This window comes from Diplotaxodon limnothrissa, linkage group LG5, assembly GCF_057381915.1.
Source record: "Diplotaxodon limnothrissa isolate DT_005_m linkage group LG5, D_limnothrissa_male_GT1.1, whole genome shotgun sequence".
Classification (NCBI taxonomy): domain Eukaryota; kingdom Metazoa; phylum Chordata; class Actinopteri; order Cichliformes; family Cichlidae; genus Diplotaxodon; species Diplotaxodon limnothrissa.
Genome location: NC_140600.1, coordinates 30,910,061 through 30,933,210, shown reverse-complemented (window position 1 = coordinate 30,933,210; position 23,150 = coordinate 30,910,061). Strand labels below are relative to the sequence as shown.

Below are 23,150 nucleotides of genomic sequence, written 5' to 3'. Positions count from 1 at the left end.
ACTCTGAAACACACGCGGACGCCGGGGTATCGATTGTGTTAAACACCCTGATGGTTTCCTCTGCCAGAATATCGATGAGGCTGCCGTGGTAACAGGAGGTTCAGTCCTACAGACAGGAAGCTCATGGAGCTCTGAACAGACGCTGCTGCAGACGCACAAAGTTGAAACAGAATCCCGAATATTCATTCCTACTGTACGTTATCATGCGACTCAACACGAATTAAACAAAAACATGCATCCTACTAGAGACGGAAAACATGAACCACACTCCCGTTTCCTATCCTCACAGGGGACAAACTGGGGGAGGGGCAGAGAGAACCAGAACCCTGACTGGATGAGATGAGGTCAGAACCCCCACTGAGCAGAAAGCGAGCCCCCTCCAGACGCTGCCGTCTTCAGTATTTTTGGGTAGTAAACATTCTGTTCTTCCACATGCAACACAGCAGCTAAAAAAAAAAAAAAAGCAACACATACAGACACGATAAAGGGAAAAACATTATTTTAACCTTGAAAGCTGTAGTGTCACACTCACAAGACATTCTCAGGAGTCTGAATCAACCATCGATTGACATTCGTTAGAAGGTTTCAAAAAGAAATCAAGATCAAGGTCTAAAAAAACAAACAAAACAAAACAAAAAACAACAATAATAATAATAAGGTTACATTTTTGCATTTGCCTAAAAATCTTCTGATCAACAAACCCGGCTTATAGCTGTGTAGAAGAGCGGAAGCGTATGTACATCTGATTCACTGCACTCTTTGAAAAGTTCGGTGCCGTTTGAGAACGCAGGAATGAAGCGAGTACAGAACACAACATGCTGCTGCTGCGAGTCCTGCAAGGATCGAATCCAATAAAGTTTAAAAGCTTTTCAAAAAGAATGTCAAGTTAAAAAAAACAAAAAAAGGAAGAAAAAAAACAAAACATGAATGGACTAGAAGAGGCCTTCCACTGTGGAGACTCTATCAGACTTACAGGCAGAACGACGCCACAGTCAGTATGAAAAACACAACGTGGCAGGAATGACTGAGGGGGGGGTGGAGACGATGTGAAGCATGTGTGTGTGCAGAATGAGTCATGACTCCCTTCCTCGGTGTGACAGTTCGGTTGGTGGGGTGACAGATGATGCTGATGAAGAGGAGAGAGGAGGAACTCAGATGGATTAATCGAGGTTGAGGGGGAAGGTGGTGGGCAAGTCTTCTCCTCCCCGGATCAATGATGAGGAGCTGGGGAGGGGGTCGATTTCGTCTCCAGTCTCCTTAATGGTGGGGATGCGAGCCTCCTCCTCCTCGGACAAGGGCACGAACTCAGGATGGGCCATGAAGTTGTGGATGGAGCTACGGGACTCTGGGCTCTCCAGCCCCGCGTACAGGGAGCTACGGAACGCATTCACCACCTTAATCTGAAACAAAGAGAGGAAACAAACGTCAGAGGAGGTCTCGTAGGTGGGCAGCCATTTCTACACAAACAAAAACAAAACTGGCAGCAGGGGCTGATGGGACACGTGGCGGTCGTGCGTCTGAATCTGGGCACGGAAATGAGAAAAGAAAAAAAACACAACGAGTGGAACAGCTGAATGAGAACACGGTTGGAAAGCTGAAAATATCCACAAAACATCAACGCAAAAAAGGTCAATGCTGGAGGCAGCTCATAGCAGGAAGTGCATCAAAAAAAAACACAACAAAAACAAAAGCATCATCAGGGAGTCACATGTGGAGAAGCACTGAATCACAATCACCACAGTACGCACACCTGCACACAAGCACACACGTCTGCAGAGAGAGTTCGATTGATGCTTTCTCTACATCTATAATTCTGCTTTTTAATATCTGACAGTTAAATATTGATACGATGTGTCCAAAAGTCTGTGGACACCTTAGTTACAGTTAAACTGGGTTCTTAATGTATGAGCACATCGACAAAAGAATGCATCATCACATGTTTTATCTTTCTACACACGAACTTATGCCTAGTTAACTTTTAGCCATCACAGCCGACTTAACCTTAACAAAACCGCCACTGTAACCGTCACTTCACTAACATTCGAAAACCCCATTTAAACCAGCGCAGATCTCACAATTAGCAATGTTAACTAAATTTATCTGATGTGTTCATTTATCCCTGAGCTGGCACTCAGTCATCAAAACTTCCTGACAGAAGACGCTGCATGTTATCAACCCGCTCCCCCACTCGTCTAGCTCCAGATGTCGAAGCTGTATGCGCTCCCATTCAGCCACTGCAGTATTAATGAGGACGGATGCTGGCGCTGGGTGATGAGGCCTGACACACAGTGGGTGTTGTAGTTCTTTCCAGAGTGGATAGATTGGGGCTGGGCTCTGTTCCCCCCCCCTTTCTTTTCTACCAAACTGGAAAAATATTTACTAATAATTCTTTTTGTACATTGGGGAATCGTCACATTGTGTCACACTGAAAGAGTAATAGGATTACCTGAAACGTAATACAGACTACAAACATATTTGTTTTCAGATTTTCTCTCACTGGAAAGCAGGGGCTAACACCAGGACAAACGCACTCATACTACATAATACAGTAAAGGGTGTGAATGGTTTTGATTCACCCAGCCTTCGTGATCTCATACCTGATGAGAGATCACCCAAAATGACTCAAAAAACACATGCAAGTCTTTCGTTACATTTGTAAGAGATCAGTCTCTGAGAATGAATTCCTAAACTGAACCTTAAAAAATTTAAGCACAGTATGAAATGCATCTGTGGAGCTATTTGTTTAGACAAAACTCTTATTCTGCTGCCCAGTTTTAGATGACAAGTTTGTTAAATAAAAATTATACTGTAGGGGGAAAAAAAGGCATAATCACGAACACAGAAGCGTCTTTATTTGTATGGTGCTTAAATAGCTGATTAAAATTTCAGTTTCAGTAAATTTGTATTATTTTTAAAGCCATGAACAAATCACAGCGCTTCCCTGCACTGGGCAGCCTGAAATCACAAACCAAAAGTATGTTTCCAATCAATAACTAATTAATAAATATGTCCAGTAAGGACAATGAGTGACGGGTGGCGGGGGGGGGGGGGGGGGGGGGGGGGGTTCAGGTTCAGGCAATACAGCATCGCCTCGCATGATTATAGTCCCAAAACGGAAAAGCCTGGATCGGATTTGTCTTCTTTGTCTACAAAGAAGGTTTAATTAGCAGGAATGTCCCACAATGTAACAGTGACAGCAACAGTGGCCTAAAAACCCCCAAACATTTTCTTCTGAGAGATTCATTGGATGATTTTTAAATTTTAAACTGTGAAAGCAGTGTCCGCATTCCAGGAAAGTGTAATAAAACCATTTTTGCCACTAAAACCAACAATTAATATTAAATTTTATCCTCCCGAGTCGGTTCCTGCGTGTTAAAAGATTTCCCCAGTGGATGAAAGGGTTACTTTGAGTCAAAAAACGGGCTCCGACTGTGGTTTGTAGCCACTCCAGTTCTTGGCCTGATTGTTGGAAGCTGCACCATCTGTAGTTCTCAGCGCTTACCTGGGAAAGTGAAATCTGGAGGCTTGTGACTGGGAGGTCTAATCTGAATCTGGCTAAAATTTAACCTCAATGCATGATCTCGTCTATGCAAATAAGATATAAATACCATAAACTAACTGTCCTGCAGCAAACTGACTTTCTGGGGTCACTGCTGGTTGGAGGGCACGTTTTACCAACTCGGCTATGATGGCGTCAGCGAGAATACCGAAATATTTCAGCCGATCCCCGACCCCAGTAAACACCACACACATAACAAACACAATCTCACTATTAAGCATTTCTAATCACGTTCCGAGTGAGAATCGTTTTGTCCTCGGCCTGCTCTCCTCTCTCGGCCTAAAGTCGTTTTCTGTGTGATGAATCCGCAGAGGCTGCAGCTGATCACACTGATTTATACGCACCAGTAGACACTCTTCATTATAATTAATAACCCTGCAGTTCAAAGCTCTCTATTACTGAACCACAAGAGAGCTGCAGGCTGAGCTCTGCAGCTTAGAGCATGCATGCAACAACCACAAACACTCGTGCATACACAAAGCTCACAAGTTAAAAAGCTCTTGGCTGTTAAACCACGAGGGAGACTTGCTCAGCCTGACAGATTTAACCCTACACAGGATTAACCCATAAAATTATCTCGATGACCAGGATGTTGCCTCAGAGAAATAGAGGGGGAAAAAAAATCAACAAAGAAAATGGGACGGGGAAATGAGAGCGATTCATCGTCTCTTTCTCTTCTAGTAGGTCACACGTGCCTTTAGTGACTTGTCAGGCACCAAGTCTCATCATGGGTTAATAGATGCATGGTGAGTTTAATTCTTCATGCAGGATGGAAGTGATGGAAGTAATAACAAGAAAAAAAGATGAATATAAAAGCACAGGAAGGTGAAGTGGACAGCACATGGAAGCAGAGAGATGGAAACAGATCAGGTTGTCTGCAGGCTCTCTCAGTACTTTTTTCTCTGGCTTTTACAGTCAAACTGCAGTTCACACTGGTGTCTATTCAAAGCCGTAATGTACATACTGAACACTTTAGAAGGATTTAATAAAACACATTCAGTGTAATTTTTTCTGTACAATAGAGCTGAAAATGTTTGAATGTTCTAGAAATGCTGAACTGAATGAAAGAAACATCTGAATGCTGCAACAAATCATCTAAAAGAAGCTTAAACCTTTGTTTCTCACTCGCACCACTGTTCGAATGAAGCAGGGTAACATGAAGCAAATTAGCAAGTTTTAAAGATGTTCACTTTTTCTCCAAATATGCTTTTTAATATCTTGTGATGTTCAGCTCTTACTATACTCACATCTTCAAACTTGTTTACTTATAGATTTCAGCAGCAGCATCACAGCTTTATTTGCGGTTTTAATTGCAGCGATTGCAAACGGAGCTTTTTCACCTCGCTGCTGGTTTACATTTAAAGCTCTCCACCAAACCTTTGGGGGCTTTTATTGTAAAGCTGCGGTAGACAATACAACTTAGCCACGAGTGTGATTAGAAGAGCTTTCTAAGCTATGCTCCTTGTGAAGGAAGGAAAGTAGAAAAGAAAGAAAAGTTTCTATTTAGTGAGCAGTTAATAAATAACCTAGACACACTCTTCACATGAAAAATTCCAGATCAGTTCAGGGCGTGCAGACACCCAGTTACGACAGCAGCAGTGCAGTGGCTTCAGTGTCGGTAAGTCATGCAACGTTCAAACAGAGGAAAAAAAAGACAGAGTCCAGCCTGGTGGAGCGTGCTGTTAGCTGGCCTCCAGTCACCGACTCACTGCCTGCAGTGGAGGAGGAAGCAGCAGCAGCGGGGGGCAGAGCCCCACCCGAGTTGGTGAGAGAGGAGGAGGAGCTAAGCCCTATGTGGGTGGGGCTAGAGAGAGTTTTGGCAGCAGTGGCGTCATTGTGCTGGCTGACGACGGACGGCTGGCGGCGCAGGGCACCGGGCACCGCCGCCTGGCTCGTCTGGAAGGTATAGACCACATCCATCTGAAGGAAGGACAGTCACAACACACTGTTAGAGAGCAGAGAGAGCAAGAAGACAGCACAGAGGAACAGACTTCTGCAGAGGTTAGAGACAGTGCAGTCTGACCTTTTAATTCATTCGGACGTAAAGAAGAGGTAGTGCAAGTACAGCGATGAAGACAAGCACATCTGATTAAATTACTCAATTTCAGGGTAGTTTACATTTAGTGTTAGCTGGCAGGAAACAGTGCAATGGCATTAGCTGATAAAATGTTGTGCATCAATCTACGATGAGACTCATCTATGTCATGCTTTGCTGCTAACAGCGTGACTGGGACTGTATCAGTCTGAATATGTCACACATTCAGTGGTAAGATTTTAAATTGTCCTGACAAAAGGGTGACGCTATGTTTTCAATGAAAGTTGGCACAGATTCTGAGCCTTTCCCTCTCATACTGACTTGAATTAATCATCCAACCACAAATATCAAAACTGTAAAAAAAATCATCTGATCAAAACCAACTAATATTTAATTTCATTCATCAAGATCAGTGCCGATGAAATAGACAGATTTTATTAAGTGGATCCTTTCCTTATTTTCTGTCATGTATGTATACACTGATGCTGAAAGGTCATTTTAAACTTTGCAAAGTTTCAAATAATGGATGATTTTGAATTGTGAATCATGGAACGCTTCTCTGTCAGAAGCTGGGTATCTACTGTCCCCACACTGAACAGACTGTATCCAGCATTTAAATTCAACAGTTAGTTTTACTGAAAGAAAGCAAATGGACATTATGGCAGTAAGAAACTTTCTGATTTTTCCATTGAGGTATTTCTTGCATATTTAGTACATTTGTTAAAGAAAAAGCAAAATAAAATATCAAATCTTCCAATGGGATAACCTCTGCAGTCCTTATCTGTGCTGCTGCAATACAGAAAAACTGAGCTACTGACACTTTTAGCAGGTAGAGACACTAGAATATGAAGGAGAAACAAAGATGAGAAAGAGATCAGGACAGAGGAGAAGTTGTAACAGCAAGGAGAAGTTTGAGAGCTGTCATTTAGTGTCAAAATGTGAAAATCCTCTGACAGAACGAAGGGATGAAGAAAGAAATGGAACAGTGAATAAAGAGCTTTTGAATCAGGCTTACGGCACTCTGAGAGAGAGAGAGAGCTGAGACAGGAGAAAGAGAAATGTGTCATTTGGAATGACTGATAAAGTTTCTGCAGCGAGGTGCTGCATGTAGCAATTATTCCCCCACTGTGTCTGACTGTTGAGGCGTTGAGCGGCACAACACTGCCCACCAGGATTAGAGAGGAAGAGGACAGGAAGAGGAGCGTGGAGAGATAAGAACCTAATTAGCTTGCAGCCTTTCGTCGCCTCCCTCTCCATCATCGCTTCCTCCCATCCTCCCATCCCGAGAGGACAACACTGATATTACAGATACACAGCCCCGAAGAGAAAAAGGAGAGCGTCCTCAGTTCTGTACAGGAGATCCGATGGCAGACAGAGAGAAGTGGAGGAGAAACATCCGCCTTTCACGACACCGATTTACGTGGACCGGGTGAAGATTATCGTAAACCGCACACGTGGATCAGGGTTTTCCGCTCCACCTGAAATCACACTTGCCCTCGCCTGTTCATTTGTACCCGCTCTGAAGCTTTCAATCAGATTATGTGATGAATGAGCATTTTAACCTCTAGACATTTACCAGCTCACCGGTAACACATCGATGGTTAGGGTTTTGTTTTAGCTTCATGCAAAACAGGCACGTTTTAAATGAAGTATCATTTATTAAATTTGATATTACCAGATTTGCCTACAGTTTCTATATGAAACCACCGACTTACTAAATAATTCATTTGTATTCTTACAGTTTTAGTCTGTTTGTGTGATAGATAGTGTATTTTGGATATTTAATAGTCTACTTTCCAGTTTTTTTTCTGAACAGCTGTTGAACACTTTGGCCATCACCTGCTGTTTTAATCAAGGTATAATGTATAACACAATAATAAAAAGGACAAATGATGGAGAAGCACCAGAGCTCTGGATTAAGAAGCTACACTTATTTGTTTTGGTGTTTTATTTGGAAGAGGTCTGGTTTAAAATGAAGTCTTATTTTCTGTCAGTTACAGAATTGAGTGAAGAAGCAGAGAGTCAGTGTTTCTGCAGAGGTCAAACTGAGAAACTCAAGACGACAAACCAGAAAAAATTCGCTATTATTATTCAGACCTGGTTACCCTCTGGCCTCAGTAAGTACAAGCAAGCCCACTGGTAAGAGGAAAACACCTGACCCCGCTGACTCCGTGTGTGCGCGTGGGAGCGGAGCGATGACTGCTGTTACTGTAAGTGGGCGTTAGCATGGAGGCTAATGAAGCCCACAGAGACTGAATGGAACTGCCCGTGGACATGCTAAAGCTCAGTGAGCTGTCCTGTAGGAGGAGGATAACACAGACAAGTTCCAGCGTACGAAAACAGCGACTACTAAGAACACCAGCTAGATTTCAATCCAAATGCAATGTAGCATGAAGTTAGTTTACTGACATAATAATTCACTAATGACACTTACTCTCCAATTCTGATGGAAGAAAAAGATGATAGCATTCGTGTTTTAAAATCCGGTTTATCTCTTCCTTTGATTAGAGGAGTGTTGACTCTTGTTTTTTCTTTGTCCGTGCTTTTTTTGCTCTCGGTCGCTCTTTTTGTTTACTTTGTGGTTTATTTTGTGACTTTTTTTTCCCTGACCCATGTTATTGGTTTGATTGTGTCTTATTGCTTTCTTTTTAACCCCTCTCTCTTCCTTGCTGTCTGAATTTAGTCGGAATTTCAATCAGTCTTTGCCAGGCTATTGCATTTTCAACTTCCTCTTGTTCCTCAGTCTTCCTTAGATTCACCCCATGTTTTAGATTCAGTGCTTTTTTTGGACTAACCAGCCTAATTGTGCTGCAGGTTTTCTAACTAACTTTCTCTTTACCCTTTCTGCGTGTCTGTCTCCGTGATTCTGTATTTGGGTCAACCTTGCGGTTCTTAGAAGTATTCCTAAAGATTTGCTCACTAAATCTGGCTTTGTTATTATTTAATCAGTAATTTTTTCAAAAAGCGTGACTTTTTAATTTCTTGTGGTTTCCCTCAGGTTACACAGGAATTGAAAGTCCGGATGGAAACAGGTGGATGGAGACACGCTTGCTGACATGACTGATTAATTTACTGACTAATGAAAGTACTCAGGAAGGTTTGTGCCGCTGTAGCAGTCTTTAATTTCTGTTTTTTAATAAAGTGGTTCTGTGCCGAAGCTCTGCAGCAGAGTGTGAAATTGACAGGACAACATCTGCAGTTGAGTGTGTGTGTTTAATCTTCAGTTCAATTCCACACACACACACAGACACACAGTGTGTGTCACAGAGGTGCCGACATGAAGCTGCAGTCGGAGATACAGCTACGGTAAACTTTTATCGAGAGTTCTGGTTGACTGCACTATGTTGTACAGTATACATATGATAAAGACTCTACAGGCTTCATTTGGTGTCTGATCTGAGATGGCTGCTGACAGAGTTTAGAGGCTCCACATGGAAAGTTTGCAGAGCCAATCAGGCTTTGCGGCACAGCTCCACGCACTCGTTAAATGTAGATACTGTGCTTTCTGTATATATTTTTTCTCCTAAGCGGCGGTCAGCTTGACTTCAAAGATTTTTTTACACCCTCCAGTTGTTAATTTCACCGTAAAGCAGCTTGATGCAGTTTACCACTTACTGCTTTTATCTCAGTAAGAGATGGTAAGGAGATTTCCATGTATCTGAAAAAAGGTCATTTTTTCTTTTCTTGCAACGAGAAGAGAACGTCAATAAGAAAAAAGATGTACTGTACTGTGAGAGCGCAGAAAATGTGTAGAGCATTTTATGTTGAATGAAAGTGAACTTGTCGTTTTGCAACAGAGTCTGGCTGGTCACCAGTGGTGATAAGCCGATGCTTGAGGTGATGCTCTGCTTGAAAAACACAAATGATGTTCGAGAGATCTGAAATAAAAACTTTGGTAAGGAATTTGTTGATTGTGAACCAGATCAAAAATGGACCCGGTTGTTGGATTCCATCGATTGTGATGCATTCAGGTGTCTGCTGGAAAAAATATTTTTATTAAAGTCTCTCTTTGTCATCTTGATGAGAGAATGCCTCTCAAACAACAATTCAGATAAGACAATAGACCAAAAACAAAACAAGCCCTCAGCCGTTGCCATCAAAGGGGGAAACTGATAACAGAAGTAGGTGATAAAGTTAGACATGTCGAGGAGCCGTGGCGAGCATACCTGTGTCTGGATGCGGTTCAGACCTCTGAACCAGAGAATCTGGCCTCTCCTCAGCTCCATCTCGGCGTGGTCGATTTCATCCGTGCCTTCGTTCAGCTCCTCCTCGGGAATCTCCTCCTTTGTGATACCGTGACCGGCCTCCTTCAGGAACTTCAGGTGGTGTGTGGGGATGGCCGAGATCAGCTGAGGTTGAGAGAAAACCATCGTCAGCAGATCAGATCTGGTGGTGTTTACGCCAAATCAGCAGATGAAAACAGCTGACAATATCCGATAACATCGATGGTCGAACTGCATTATGGGAAATGTAGGATCTTTTGGAGTGTGACTGATTAAAGTCCACAGAAGTTAATAATTCACGTATTAATATGTGTAGTGTATAATGACTCAAAAATTAAAAAAAGCATGGTGTGCAGGGTGCTTTCCCAATCTAGGACCAAGACTTATGTGAGACAACAGGACTGAGGTGTTACTAAGAGGTTGTAGGAAGTATTTTGGGTAAAGTTTGGCAAATTTATTTTAAAAAATAAAAAGCTAACAAATGAACTCATTACTTATTAGCGCTTTCATTTTTTTTTTTTTTACTAACAAGCAAAATGTTGCTAAAGCTGCACTGAAGCTTGATTTGACCTCAGTTTTAAAACATAATATACAAAAACTAATGAAGCACAATTAACTTGTAACTTGGTTATGCAATCATTATTTTCCTTCTGCTGGTGAACTATCTGTTCATGGTTGTTAAAAGAGAGCGGAGAGACACCCAGCATCCTGCTGGAGCTGCACATCAGCTTTTTATATCTCCGTCACCCTCCTCTCTCTCCGTTAGAAACAAAACGTGTTTTTACCTCTTAAATAAATCACAGACTTCAGATGACTCTGTTTCTGTCAGCATATTTCTGTCTCTCTGCCCTCCACCTGAACCCAGCAGGCTAGCTATGACTGAACAGTTTTTCTGTGTGTTTGCATGCTAACAGGATCATGCGTGTGATGGCGTGTTCGTGCGCGTCCACAGAGGTGCTGACACGCCGGGTTTGTTTTCCCTCGGCCCTCGTAAACAGGAGTCGCACAGCTTTCATGTGCTGAGCTCATTACCATGGCGATGGTCGTGATGGCAACACCGCAGCAGCGCGAGTGTGACAGGCAACAGTTTTCTGCCATAAACCTCACATATCCACCTCTTCATCAGCTCCTGGGTACACGTTGCTTATTCTCACAGCTCGGGCTGGTGTTTGTTCTGCTCAGCTGTTTGTGCACTTGAGGTTTTCGTCTCACCTGTCCCCACAGCAGCTCTCCCACGCCGATGAAAACGCACCACAGCCACTGGTCGATGGTCAGAGCCGTGCAGGAGAACGGCTTTCCTCCGAACTGAACAATGACGATCTGGGAAGGAAACAAGCAAGCGGCATGTCAGCCGTGTGAACTTTTAGTCGGCAGATCTGGTGGTTTAACAAAGTTATGTTAGACTATTCTATAGTGTGAGATTGGTAATACTTTTACTCATACATTATTCCAATGCTAATGTTAAGGCAAATAAATGAGATGACAGGGTAACAGAGGAAACTCCAATTTCCAGTGTTACAGGTGGGAGAATCAGTGACACCTGCACTGACCACTGGCACCCAAAAGAGACAGAAACGACACAACTTATCATTAGGTACTAAGGTTTTTCGCCATTTGGGCACTACTTTTTAAATAATACCAAGGTGCGATGTTAGTTAAGTTGCCAATAACTTCTCTGTCATTTACTGTAATCATTAGCCAGCTAACTACAGAATCAACACGACCACCACCTTTCTATTGACAACCTTTCGACACTTTGTCCCCCACACAGCACAGGCAACTGCTCATCTCGTGATCTTCCACCTGTTTTTGGTCAACATTTTGGATGTGTGATTCATCGTACCACCAGTTCTACTGTTAAGGTCTTAACCTGATGTGCTGATGTCTTCTTACCATTTCTAATTCAGTGAAAAAAAAAACATCAGAAGGTTTCAGCTAAACTCTTTTAAATGTAACCAAACTATGTGGAGCAAAAATGCAGCTGCAGCTACTGAGACCATGAATCCATCCAGACTGAGCGGTAACATAACAGGAAAACCTTGGTAGCACTAAAGGATGGTGAAGGTGTTACCTGCAGAGCGAAGGTCCCCAGTACAACGCTGCAGAAGATAGGGTTCCTGTAGACACCTTCGAACACGTTCCTCTCTCCGTGGATCTTCCTGGCATTGATTTCGTTGAAGAGCTGCATCATGACGAACACGTTGAACACGATGGTGTAGTGCTCTGATGGTGGGGAGTGCAAGGGAGCGTTTCGCCCACTGTCGATGTCGAAAAAGTTCTCACCTGATAAAAGATGAAGGAAAATACCCCAAAAATGTATCTCAACTGTTTCGACAATGATTAACAAACATCAGCGTCTTAGTATCAATGCATTACTGCAGAACCAGGTTTACACCCAACTTGGATGGAGTCAGACTCACCAGCGAAGAGCAGGGTAAAGATGATGACGAGCTGGTACACAGCATGGCCAAGTATGTTCTTCATCATGGTCCTGGAGATGAGGGGCTTGTTCCGACCGTAGGGTTTACGTAGCAGCAGAGACTCAGTGGGCGGCTCCGTGGCAAGAGCGAGAGATGCCAGAGTGTCCATGATGAGGTTGACCCAGAGCATCTGGACAGCTTTCAGGGGAGAGTCCTTTTGGAGAAGGAGTAGGAGTTTAATTTACGAGAAGAGAATATAACATCAGGTATATAACAGAATACAAATATGATTCAGCAACCAAACAACAGGGAAACCAGCAGACTCTTTGCAGACCAGCAAAGAGCATTACTCCCAACTACAGCTTTGAAATTCCCACGTTTACAGCATGAGAAACTGTTTTGGTCTAATTTTCCTTATTGTGACAACTGGAATGGTGTGACTGGTTTCAAATTTTGTAAAGGTATCTCGTGATCAAAAGACCCTGTTAAATGCCACCTGCTTGAAAAGATGGACTCAGTTCAGTTGGACTCGAATGTAGTATAAACGTGTATTCATACTAGATGACTGAACTCCAATGCTTTCTCAATGACACAGTAACACACACGGTAAATAACAAACCTATAAAACATGTGAGAGGACAGTGTGACCACTACTGACAGAGGAGCTGAGATGCTGAGAAGAACTGATCATTCAGGGAGCATGCTCTGACACGGTACAGGGCAATGAGTGGCCTGCTGTCTGGAACAAATATGGAATCTCTGAGATTCAAAAAATGTTGCCACTGATACACAAGTTATTGTTTAAGAAGGTTCAGGGACCTCATGGTGGACACATCCCATTTTTCACATGGTGTCTATGGTTATATTTGAACTTCCACATATTGTTAGGATTGCATTGCTAGGAAACAAATATATGGGCATTTTTTATACTGCTGTCACTGTGAGAACCATACTGTAAGAACTGATTTAATCTTAGTGCGTCTAACATCAAATGAGTAATTTAACTGCATAAAAAAATGAGGAAAAAAGTACACACACATTTCAAAGCACTCCCTCCACTTCTAAAACCCAGTTTACGCCTCTGGGTCCTGCCTCTGTTCCTCTGTACACACACCAAACACATAAATCGCCTTTTAATGATCTTTTCCGTGCACTAACAGAGACCGAGCGCCTGATGATCAGTGAGCAAAATCACAGCACAGAGACCACAGACCTGCTGAGTCCCCCGTTATATTTCAGGATTATGATGGTGACGTGTTGCCATGGTTTCAGGCTGAATCTTAGCCTACTTTGTGTTCTTCGCTCTGTAGTCGAGTTAGTTATCTGGTCTTGCCAGCTGTGAGCCTTTCAATTAATACACAGCCCCAAGACTTTCTTCTTTATTGTGTCAGGGGTTCAGCTTTCTGATTACAGGCACATTATGAAACAAAGAAAATGTGACACGGCCAACTCGCCTCCTCGCAGCACTGAGACGGTCACATCAAAATCACAAATTACTCTTTGTTTCTATGGATATTTTATCAAGCGGAGATTTAAAGATGTTTCCACAGCGTGCGACGAGGTACACCAAACACACCAGCCAGCCTCAAAATCGAATCAAAACACGAGTTAATCAAAAGCATAAGTGAAGGCGATGTTTTTACTGTTTTTGAATTTGAGATGAAAACCAGCAACGACACAAACACAATTTCACATGCTGTTTATACGCAAATAGCACACTCATTTAAATAGTTTTACATTCAAAACCTTTTAAAATCTATACATTCAAAAGCATGTGATTCATTGATCACTGATTAGAGATACTGTAGCACAAATGCTAGCAGCTGCTATAGTGAACATACAGTGGCTTACAAAAGTAGTCGGCCCCCTTGAACTTTCCCACATTTTGTCACATTACAGCAACAAACATGAATCAATTTTATTGCAATTCCACGTGAAAGACCAATACAAAGTGGTGCACACAGTGAGAAGTGGAATGAAAATCATACATGATTCCAAACATTTTTTACAAATAAATAACTGCAAAGTGGGGTGTGCGTAATTATTCAGCCCCCTTTGGTCTGCGTGCAGTCAGTTGCCCTTAGAAATTTACTTGATGAGTTCTAATGACTAAATCGAGTGCACCAGTGTGTAATCTAATGTCAGTACAAATACAGCTGCTCTGTGACGGCCTCAGAGGTTGTCTAAGAGAATATTGGGAGCAACAACGCCATGAAGTCCAAAGAACACACCAGACAGGTCAGGGATAAAGTTATTGAGAAATTTAAAGCAGGCTTAGGCTACAAAAAGATTTCCCAAACCGTGAACATCCCACAGAGCACTGTTCAAGCGATCATTCAGAAATGGAAGTAGTATGGCACAACTGTAAACCTACCAAGACAAGGCCGTCCACCTAAACTTACAGGCCGAACAAGGAGAGCGCTGATCAGAAATGCAGCCAAGAGGCCCATGGTGACTCTGGACGAGCTGCAGAGATCTACAGCTTAGGTGGGGGAATCTGTCCATAGGACAACTATTAGTCGTGCACTGCACAAAGTTGGCCTTTATGGAAGAGTGGCAAGAAGAAAGCCATTGTTAACAGAAAACCATAAGAAGTCCCGTTTGCAGTTTGCCACAAGCCATGTGGGGGACACAGCAAACCTGTGGAGGAAGCTGCTCTGGTCAGATGAGACCAAAGTGGAACTTTTTGGCCAAAATGCAAAACGCTATGTGTAGCGGAAAACTAACACTGCACATCACTCTGAACACACCATCCCCACTGTCAAATATGGTGGTGGCAGCATCATGCTCTGGGGGTGCTTCTCTTCAGCAGGGACAGGGAAGCTGGTCAAAGTTGATGGGAAGATGGATGGAGCCAAATACAGGGCAACCTTGGAAGAAAACCTCTTGGAGTCTGCAAAAGACTTGAGACTGGGGCGGAGGTTCACCTTCCAGCAGGACAACAACCCTAAACATGAAGCCAGAGCAACAATGGAATGGTTTAAAACAAAACATATCCATGTGTTAGAATGGCCCAGTCAAAGTCCAGATCTAAATCCAATCGAGAATCTGTGGCAAGATCTGAAAACTGCTGTTCACAAACGCTGTCCATCTAATCTGACTGAGCTGGAGCTGTTTTGCAAAGAAGAATGGGCAAGGATTTCAGTCTCTAGATGTGCAAAGCTGGTAGAGACAGACCCTAAAAGACTGGCAGCTGTGACTGCAGCAAAAGGTGGTTCTACAAAGTATTGACTCAGGGGGCTGAATAATTACGCACACCCCACTTTTCAGTTATTTGTAAAAAATGTTTGGAATCATGTATGATTTTTGTTCGACTTCTCACGTGTACACCACTTTGTATTGGTCTTTCATGTGGACTTCCAATAAAATTGATTCATGTTTGTGGCTGTGATGTGACAAAATGTGGAAAAGTTCAAGGGGCCGAATACTTTTGCAAGCCACTGTATGTATGTGCTCCAAATCTGACACCTGACATTAAGATTCAGCCACACTGGTACTCTGCTTTTTGGTTGTGGCATTCACAAACTGCTATTAACATACATGTGAAAAATGAAAATTTGAAATGATGTTTGGAAACAAAAAATCTAAAGCAAAACACTACAAAGAAGAAGCACACTGAGCACACAAACCTTTGCCAAACAACTCACTCTCTAGGCAGTTCTTACTAGAATTGTATTTTTTTTTTTTATTGTATTCACCACAATAAATTCACCTTTAAGACTTTGGTGGATCGAAGCCAAATTTAAATGGATTGCTTCCATGACCCCACACTACACCCCTTTTCAAGCTATCATTTTTACAGACAGAGTGATGACACACACGCACACAAACACAACCAAAAATAGAACCTCCGCAGTTTTTTCTGCCCACTCGTACTCTAAACTTCTTCTTTCTTTCTTTTTATAAACACAAGCAAACAATATCAAACTGTGAGACTGAATTTAAACAGAAGATTTTGAAAAATCCAGTGATCGTGACGTCCTTTTCTTTTTGGGTTGTGTAGTTACAAACATTATGTGAGATTTTTTCAAAAATTCTCATTCACACGTGTTCATTCCAGCTTTTTCAGCTCATATTCAGGAGGTCCCACTGAGCCGTCTGTCGTTATTCAGACTCAAACTGGTGTGCTAAATGAGCTGTAATTTCAGACATAAGCGGTTTACCTGTGTGATGCAGGCGCCTGTGAACGCCACAATCACGGCCACCACATTGACGGTCAGCTGGAACTGCAGGAACTTGGAGATGCTGTCGTAGACGTTCCTCCCCCACATGACGGCCTTGACAATACTGGTGAAGTTGTCGTCAGTCAGGATGATGTCAGATGCCTCTTTGGCCACATCTGTGCCGGCGATTCCCTGAAAGGAAGCAGAGAGGCATCATTAGTCCTTGAATAAGAGCAAACAGCCTCTGTGATGCCAAGTTTCCAACAAATACGGAAACTCTGTTCACACAAGATCCACACAAGCAATGAATCAACTCTGCTAAAAAGTGTTCATCGAAACTTTCTTATACATACATTTTTGTATTTTTATGGTATTTATAAAAAAGTTCAAATATCTGAATCTGTGAGAAACGGTGTATTTGGAGCTAGGGTGGTGAGTTAGAGTCATAAAGTACTGGAAGAGACACAAACTACAGTATTATTTTTTAGATTTCAGTCAAATGACATCTCCGGGTACAAAATCAGAATTTTTCTATTTTCCTCCTCATGTTTAAAACACTGCTCGTAAATTACCATCCCAAGCACCAGGTGTGGGCCTGCTGCTGTTTATTGATGCTTAAGGTAATTTCTAATCGTTCCTCCAAAAAGTCCATTGGCTCCAAAATCCATTCAATGCTCATAGGTCCTGTGTTCAAATGCCCAACTTCAGTCATGAAGATAATGTTTACAATAACCAGGCTTCCCCCTTGAGCACTACAAGACCTATGATGTAAAAGACTAAAGTCTGGCACTCTCTTCCAATCTGATTTTTTGTCACAGGCTATGTGATTTTACATAAAGACTGCGCAGTTTGCCTTAAACATAATGTGCAAAGACAAAAACTGTCGAACAAAGACAGAAATGGAAGATGCTCGGAATCACGGCTGAAGAGTGATTTGCTCAGATCAAGCAGTCCAAAAGAAAGAAAACACTTTAGATACCGTGGACACGACATTGATCACATACTTGAACATCAACCAAAGCAAAACTTGCAGCAATTTGTCTTTGCTGGAACACAAAGCAGAGAGCAGAGCAGGTGTAAGACAGTGCTGAGTGTTACAAGCAGGCTACACCAAACAACTGAAAACTCAGGATTTTATTGTTACACTGGACACTGAACTTGCTTAAAAATGCTACCGTTAGCGAAATTAATTAATGAAACCGGCCCTCTCAGCTGTGTTTGTCACTTTGGTGCCTTCTGGAGCACTTTTCATGCAGTTATCCAATAAATAATATGGCTTCCTGTGGCATATTATTATTGGTCTATGACTTTATGGTCACTTTATTCTATTAGTAGTATAGCACTTTCATCCGCAGCTGCTACTTCTGTGTTTATGAATAAATCTGAGTTGACTTGACAATCCTGACAAGCTCCATATAACAAGATGGCCAACAAGCTAACTGAGGCTCAAAAAATGTGGAGACCAAGTCAAAACATCAGCCTGGCTTTGTACTAAACTGCCTCTCAGACTCGCACTTATAGATCCCCAAAGTGCACAACACATAAATCTGAGGGACTGTAAAGTGATTAATAAGGTAAGAAGACAGAAACAAGTATTTCTGCTATGCAAATTCCACATTTACTGCCATCTTCTCCCAATGCTTGACTGATCACCACTCAACTAGACAAACTGTGGTAAGCGGTCACAGATAACACATTGCTTTACCTTAATGAGTCCCAGTAGTCACAACCTAAAAAGCCTTGGAACCGTGACTAACTAATTGTGCATAAACATCTCAGCTGTGAGCAAGAGAACTCTGGTTTACTGAAGCTCATCTAACACCAAAATGTTGAGCTGGAGCGCCCACAGTTTCCTCAGAGATGGATAAACAATTATCTTTCAGTTCAGTTCAGTTCAGTTCATTTTTATTTCAAACATTTCAAACATGTGCCTTCACAATCATTACAAAATATCATTCCATTATTTGTTTGAAAAGGAGTAGGCTGAAGTATTTACTTATTTGTCCCTACCCCCTCAAGTTTTACCTCTCATTCATTTAATTTTTTTTTGTCTTAAATTAAACAAACAACATATGAAACATATAAACATATGAAGTAAAACAAAACATAACATACATATCAAAAACAAGAAATTAGCAAGCCCCACCACAGTATAGTTTCTTTCATATGAAAAATACAGAATGTGTATATTTGCAGATACACAAGTTATGGAAAAACAACAAACCAAAACAAAACAAAAAAACAAAAAAACAACCAAAAAAGAACCGCAACACCATTACCAGCAACATTACCGTCCTGGGTTAACCCCGTTTTCTTCATTCTTATACTTATTTAAAATTAGGTTTTTATATTTTACTTTAAACTGTTTTATGTTTTGACTGTCTTTTATTTCTTCTGTTAGACTGTTCCATAATTTAACTCCTGCAATTGAGATTGACATAGTTCTTAAAGTTGTTCTAGCACTTTGTATTTTTAAATTCCATTTCCCTCTTAAGTTATACCCACCTTCTCTTTCTATGAACAATTTACAGATTTCTTTGGGAAGCAATTTATTTCTGACTTTATACATTATTTGCGCTGTTTTAAGCTTCACCAAGTCTTGGAATTTAATAGCTTGCATTTTGACAAAGAGTGCATTTGTATGGTCCCTGTACCCTACATTATTTATTAATCTAATGGCCCTTTTCTGTATTATAGTTATTGTTTGTGTGTTACTTTTGTATGTGTTTCCCCAGACCTCTACACAGTAGCTCATATATGGCAGTAGTAAAGCACAGTATAAAATGTGCAGTGCTTTCTGATCCAACATATGCTTTGCTTTTCCCAGGACGGCAATGCCCCGTGCCAATTTCCCCCGAACATAAGTAATGTGTGGCTTCCAACAGAGCTTGTGGTCAATGATCACCCCAAGAAATTTTATTTCATTTACTCTTTCTAAATATACATTGTCAACACATATTTCTACTTCGATGTTTTTCTTTTGGTTTCCAAACAACATAAATTTGGTTTTATCGAGATTCAATGATAATTTATTTATATCAAACCACTTCTTTAATATCGTTAATTCCTGTGTGATCATTTCCAAAACCTGTGGCAATTCCCCACCTGCACACAGTATATTTGTGTCATCTGCAAATATTACAAACTTTAAAATCTCCGATACTCTGCAGATATCATTTAAGTACATAATAAACATTTTTGGACCCAGTACTGAACCTTGAGGTACTCCACAAGCTATATCCATCAAATTAGATTTATATTCATTTATTTGTACATATTGTTGCCTATTCCCTACATAGCTTTTTAACCATTCCAAAACCACTCCCCTAAACCCGTACTTTTCCAGTTTTTTTAATAGAATTTCATGATTAACAGTATCAAACGCCTTCTTTAGATCTAAGAAAACTCCGAGCGCATACCTCTTATTATCCATACATTCCGTTATCTTTTCCATTAAATCTATCAGTGCCAAAGCTGTTGATCTGTTGTTTCTGAACCCATACTGACTATCTGTCATTAATTCATATTTTTCCACAAAACTGTCAAATCTTTTTATGAAGAGTTTTTCCAGTATCTTAGAGAACTGGGAGAGTATTGACACTGGTCTATAGTTTGTAAAATTATGTCTTTCACCGGTTTTGTAAATGGGAATAACTTTAGCAACTTTCATTTTTTGTGGAAAAACTCCTTTTTGAAACGACAAGTTGAATATATATTTTAATGGTTTTACGATACCATCAATAACTGTCTTTACCGTTACCATATTAATATCATTCCAGTCTGTACTGGTTTTGTTCTTAAGTCCTCTAACCATGTCATAAATCTCTTTCTCTTCCACTGCTCTTAAAAACATTGAGCTACTATTCCTTTCAATATTTTCACCAGTGTCCCTTTCTATTCCATCAACCTTTATTTCTTCTGCCAGTTTTGGCCCTATGTTTACGAAGAATTCATTAAAGCCATTTACTATCTCCTCCATGTTATTAATACTTCTTGTCCCTTCTATAAAGTACCCAGGGTAATCATTATTCCTTGATTCATTTTTGATTATTCTGTTTAATACATTCCATATATCTCTTGTGTTATCTTTATTGTGTTCTAACCTTTTAATGTAATACTCTCTTTTACAGGATCTCATTATATTAGTTAATTTATTTTTGTAAGTTTTATACTTCATTTCAGTTTCTATTGTTCTCTTTTTTATGAATTCTCGATATAAGGTATTCTTTTTTTTGCTGGCATTTTGTAGTCCTTTTGTCATCCATGGTCTTCCTGCATAGTTGTGTTTCCTATTGATTTCAATTACTGGGCAGTTTTTATCAAGTAATGTGTTAAATGTTCTTAAAAATCCTTCATAAGCTTTATTAACTTCTGTTTGTTCATATACAATATTCCAATCTTGCTTTAAAAGTTCATTTCTAAGACAATTTAAGGTCTTCTCTGTTCTTATTCTTTTGTAAATAATCTTATGTCCATCGTTGTTCACTTTATAATGGCAATTATACGATGCAAAGACTGGTAAATGGTCACTTATATCATTGATTAACAGCCCACTTTTTATCTTTCCTTCTATTATATTTGTAAATATATTATCTAATAGAGTTGCACAATGAGATGTTATTCTGGTCGGTCTTGTTATCAGTGGAAATAAACCTATGCTGTACATGGAATCAATAAATTCTTCTGTACTCTTATTATGATTTGGATTCAATAAGTCAATATTAAAGTCCCCACAAATAAACATTCTTTTCTGATTTATATTTGTAAATAAGTCCTCCATATTATCCTTAAATATCTCAATCTTAGATCCTGGTGTTCTATATATACAACTGACAATTAGGTTTTTCCTTTTTTCTATACTTATTTCCACTGATAAACATTCCATCACTCCATCAATAACAGTTGTCATTCTTCCCATTCTTTTGTACTTTAGGTTTTTATCAATGTAAAGTGCCACCCCACCTCCTTTCTTGTTGATCCTGTCTACATGAAGGAATTCATATCCATTTATTTTAAAGTCTTCTTCTTTTCCAGGAGTTATCCAGGTCTCCGATATGGCTATCACATTGAATGGCTGTTCAAACTGTGTTATGTAGTCTTTGATGGATTGAAAGTTTGCATATAAGCTTCGACTATTAAAGTGAACCATTGTTATACCCTGTTCTACCTTGAATTCCTTTTTAAGTTGCTCATTTGTATAATAATTGCATTCATTTGTCTTATTGTTAAAGAAATTACAATCAGGATCTATGTTGCTGTCATACATCAATGTCTTATTTTCAATATCTATATGAGTTGTTAGTTGAAAATTGTCAGACATCTGCGTTGGTTGTGCACTTGGACGGTCACATCATATTTAGCACTGCTTTGCATTTATCGGTTATATTTTTCTAGTTCCGTCATCTCTTTGATGACTAGAACCTTAGCCTGCTCTGGTGTTCCATTTAACTTAATGAATATTTTACAGTCTGACGTCCAAGTTGACTGTATTTTCTTCTGTTTTCTTAATATTCTTGCTTGTCTTGCAATGTCTGCATTTTTCTTGATTAGGTGTTCATTTAAATAAACATTTGTACCTTTTAGCTTTCTTCCTTGCTTGAGCAGTTCTTTTTTCTGTTTTCTATTAACAAAACGAATGATAATGGCAGGTATTTGATTTTTTCTCGGAAGAGGATGGCATCCCTCAATATTTTTACTGTCCATTTCTATACCTTTGCTTTTAAAGAAGGCCATTACCTGCTCTTCCAAAGAGCGTAGCTCTTGCTCGGGTGGCTCCCCTCTCTCTGCTGCTGCTACCCGTGCGTATGTCTGATGCTTGGTTTCCAGTCCTGTCACTATCACATCATTTACTCTTGAATATTGTTCCAGATCTGACACCCGTCCTTCCAGCATAGCAATCTTCTTGTCCTTTTCCTCGCTCTGCCTTCTTAGTTCTTTAATATCATCCATTAAATTGAGTATCAGTTTTTGTTGTTTTGAAATTGTTGTTATTTCTTCAGACATAAAGTTTAGGGATTTCTTTATGTCCTCCAGTTCCTCCTCATTAACGTTGCTCCTCTTAGGCGGCATCTTAACGCTCCTGGGCCTGGTGGAGCAGGAGGATCCTGGGCCTAGTGGCTGCTGGAAGAGCCTGGGCCTGGTGGCTGCTGGAGGATCCTGGGCCTGGTGGAGCAGGAGGATCCTGGGCCTAGTGGCTGCTGGAAGAGCCTGGGCCTGGTGGCTGCTGGAGGATCCTGGGCCTGGTGGCTGCTGGAGGATCCTGGGCCTGGTGGAGCAGGAGGATCCTGGGCCTAGTGGCTGCTGGAAGAGCCTGGGCCTGGTGGCTGCTGGAAGAGCCTGGGCCTGGTGGCTGCTGCAGGATCCTGGGCCTGGTGGCTGCTGGAGGATCCTGGGCCTGGTGGCTGCTGGAAGAGCCTGGGCCTGGTGGCTGCTGGAGGATCCTGGGCCTGGTGGAGCAGGAGGATCCTGGGCCTAGTGGCTGCTGGAAGAGCCTGGGCCTGGTGGCTGCTGGAAGAGCCTGGGCCTGGTGGCTGCTGCAGGATCCTGGGCCTGGTGGAGCAGGAGGATCCTGGGCCTAGTGGCTGCTGGAAGAGCCTGGGCCTGGTGGCTGCTGGAAGAGCCTGGGCCTGGTGGCTGCTGGAGGATCCTGGGCCTGGTGGCTGCTGGAAGAGCCTTGCACAATAACTGCGACTGATGGGAAGTCACTCAACGATCCATACAGTGCCTCCACTCTTTCTGTGGAGTTTAATG

At 41.3% G+C, this 23,150-nt stretch overlaps 1 protein-coding gene across 2 annotated transcripts in view; it reads right to left on the bottom strand.

Moving 5' to 3' along the window:
- Positions 1-681: 681 nt before the first annotated feature.
- Positions 682-23,150, bottom strand: part of LOC146632597 (plasma membrane calcium-transporting ATPase 1-like) — a 135,239-nt gene continuing 112,770 nt past the window's right edge. For both annotated transcript variants that reach the window (XM_085353395.1, XM_085353396.1), the window contains 6 exons: positions 16,401-16,592; positions 12,238-12,451; positions 11,889-12,100; positions 11,030-11,137; positions 9,761-9,943; positions 682-1,400 (listed from right to left, as the gene is read on the bottom strand). In XM_085353395.1, the coding sequence (XP_085209521.1) occupies positions 1,161-1,400; positions 9,761-9,943; positions 11,030-11,137; positions 11,889-12,100; positions 12,238-12,451; positions 16,401-16,592 (1,149 nt within the window). In that variant the 3' untranslated portion in view covers positions 682-1,160. The remainder of the gene's footprint in view (positions 1,401-9,760; positions 9,944-11,029; positions 11,138-11,888; positions 12,101-12,237; positions 12,452-16,400; positions 16,593-23,150) is intronic.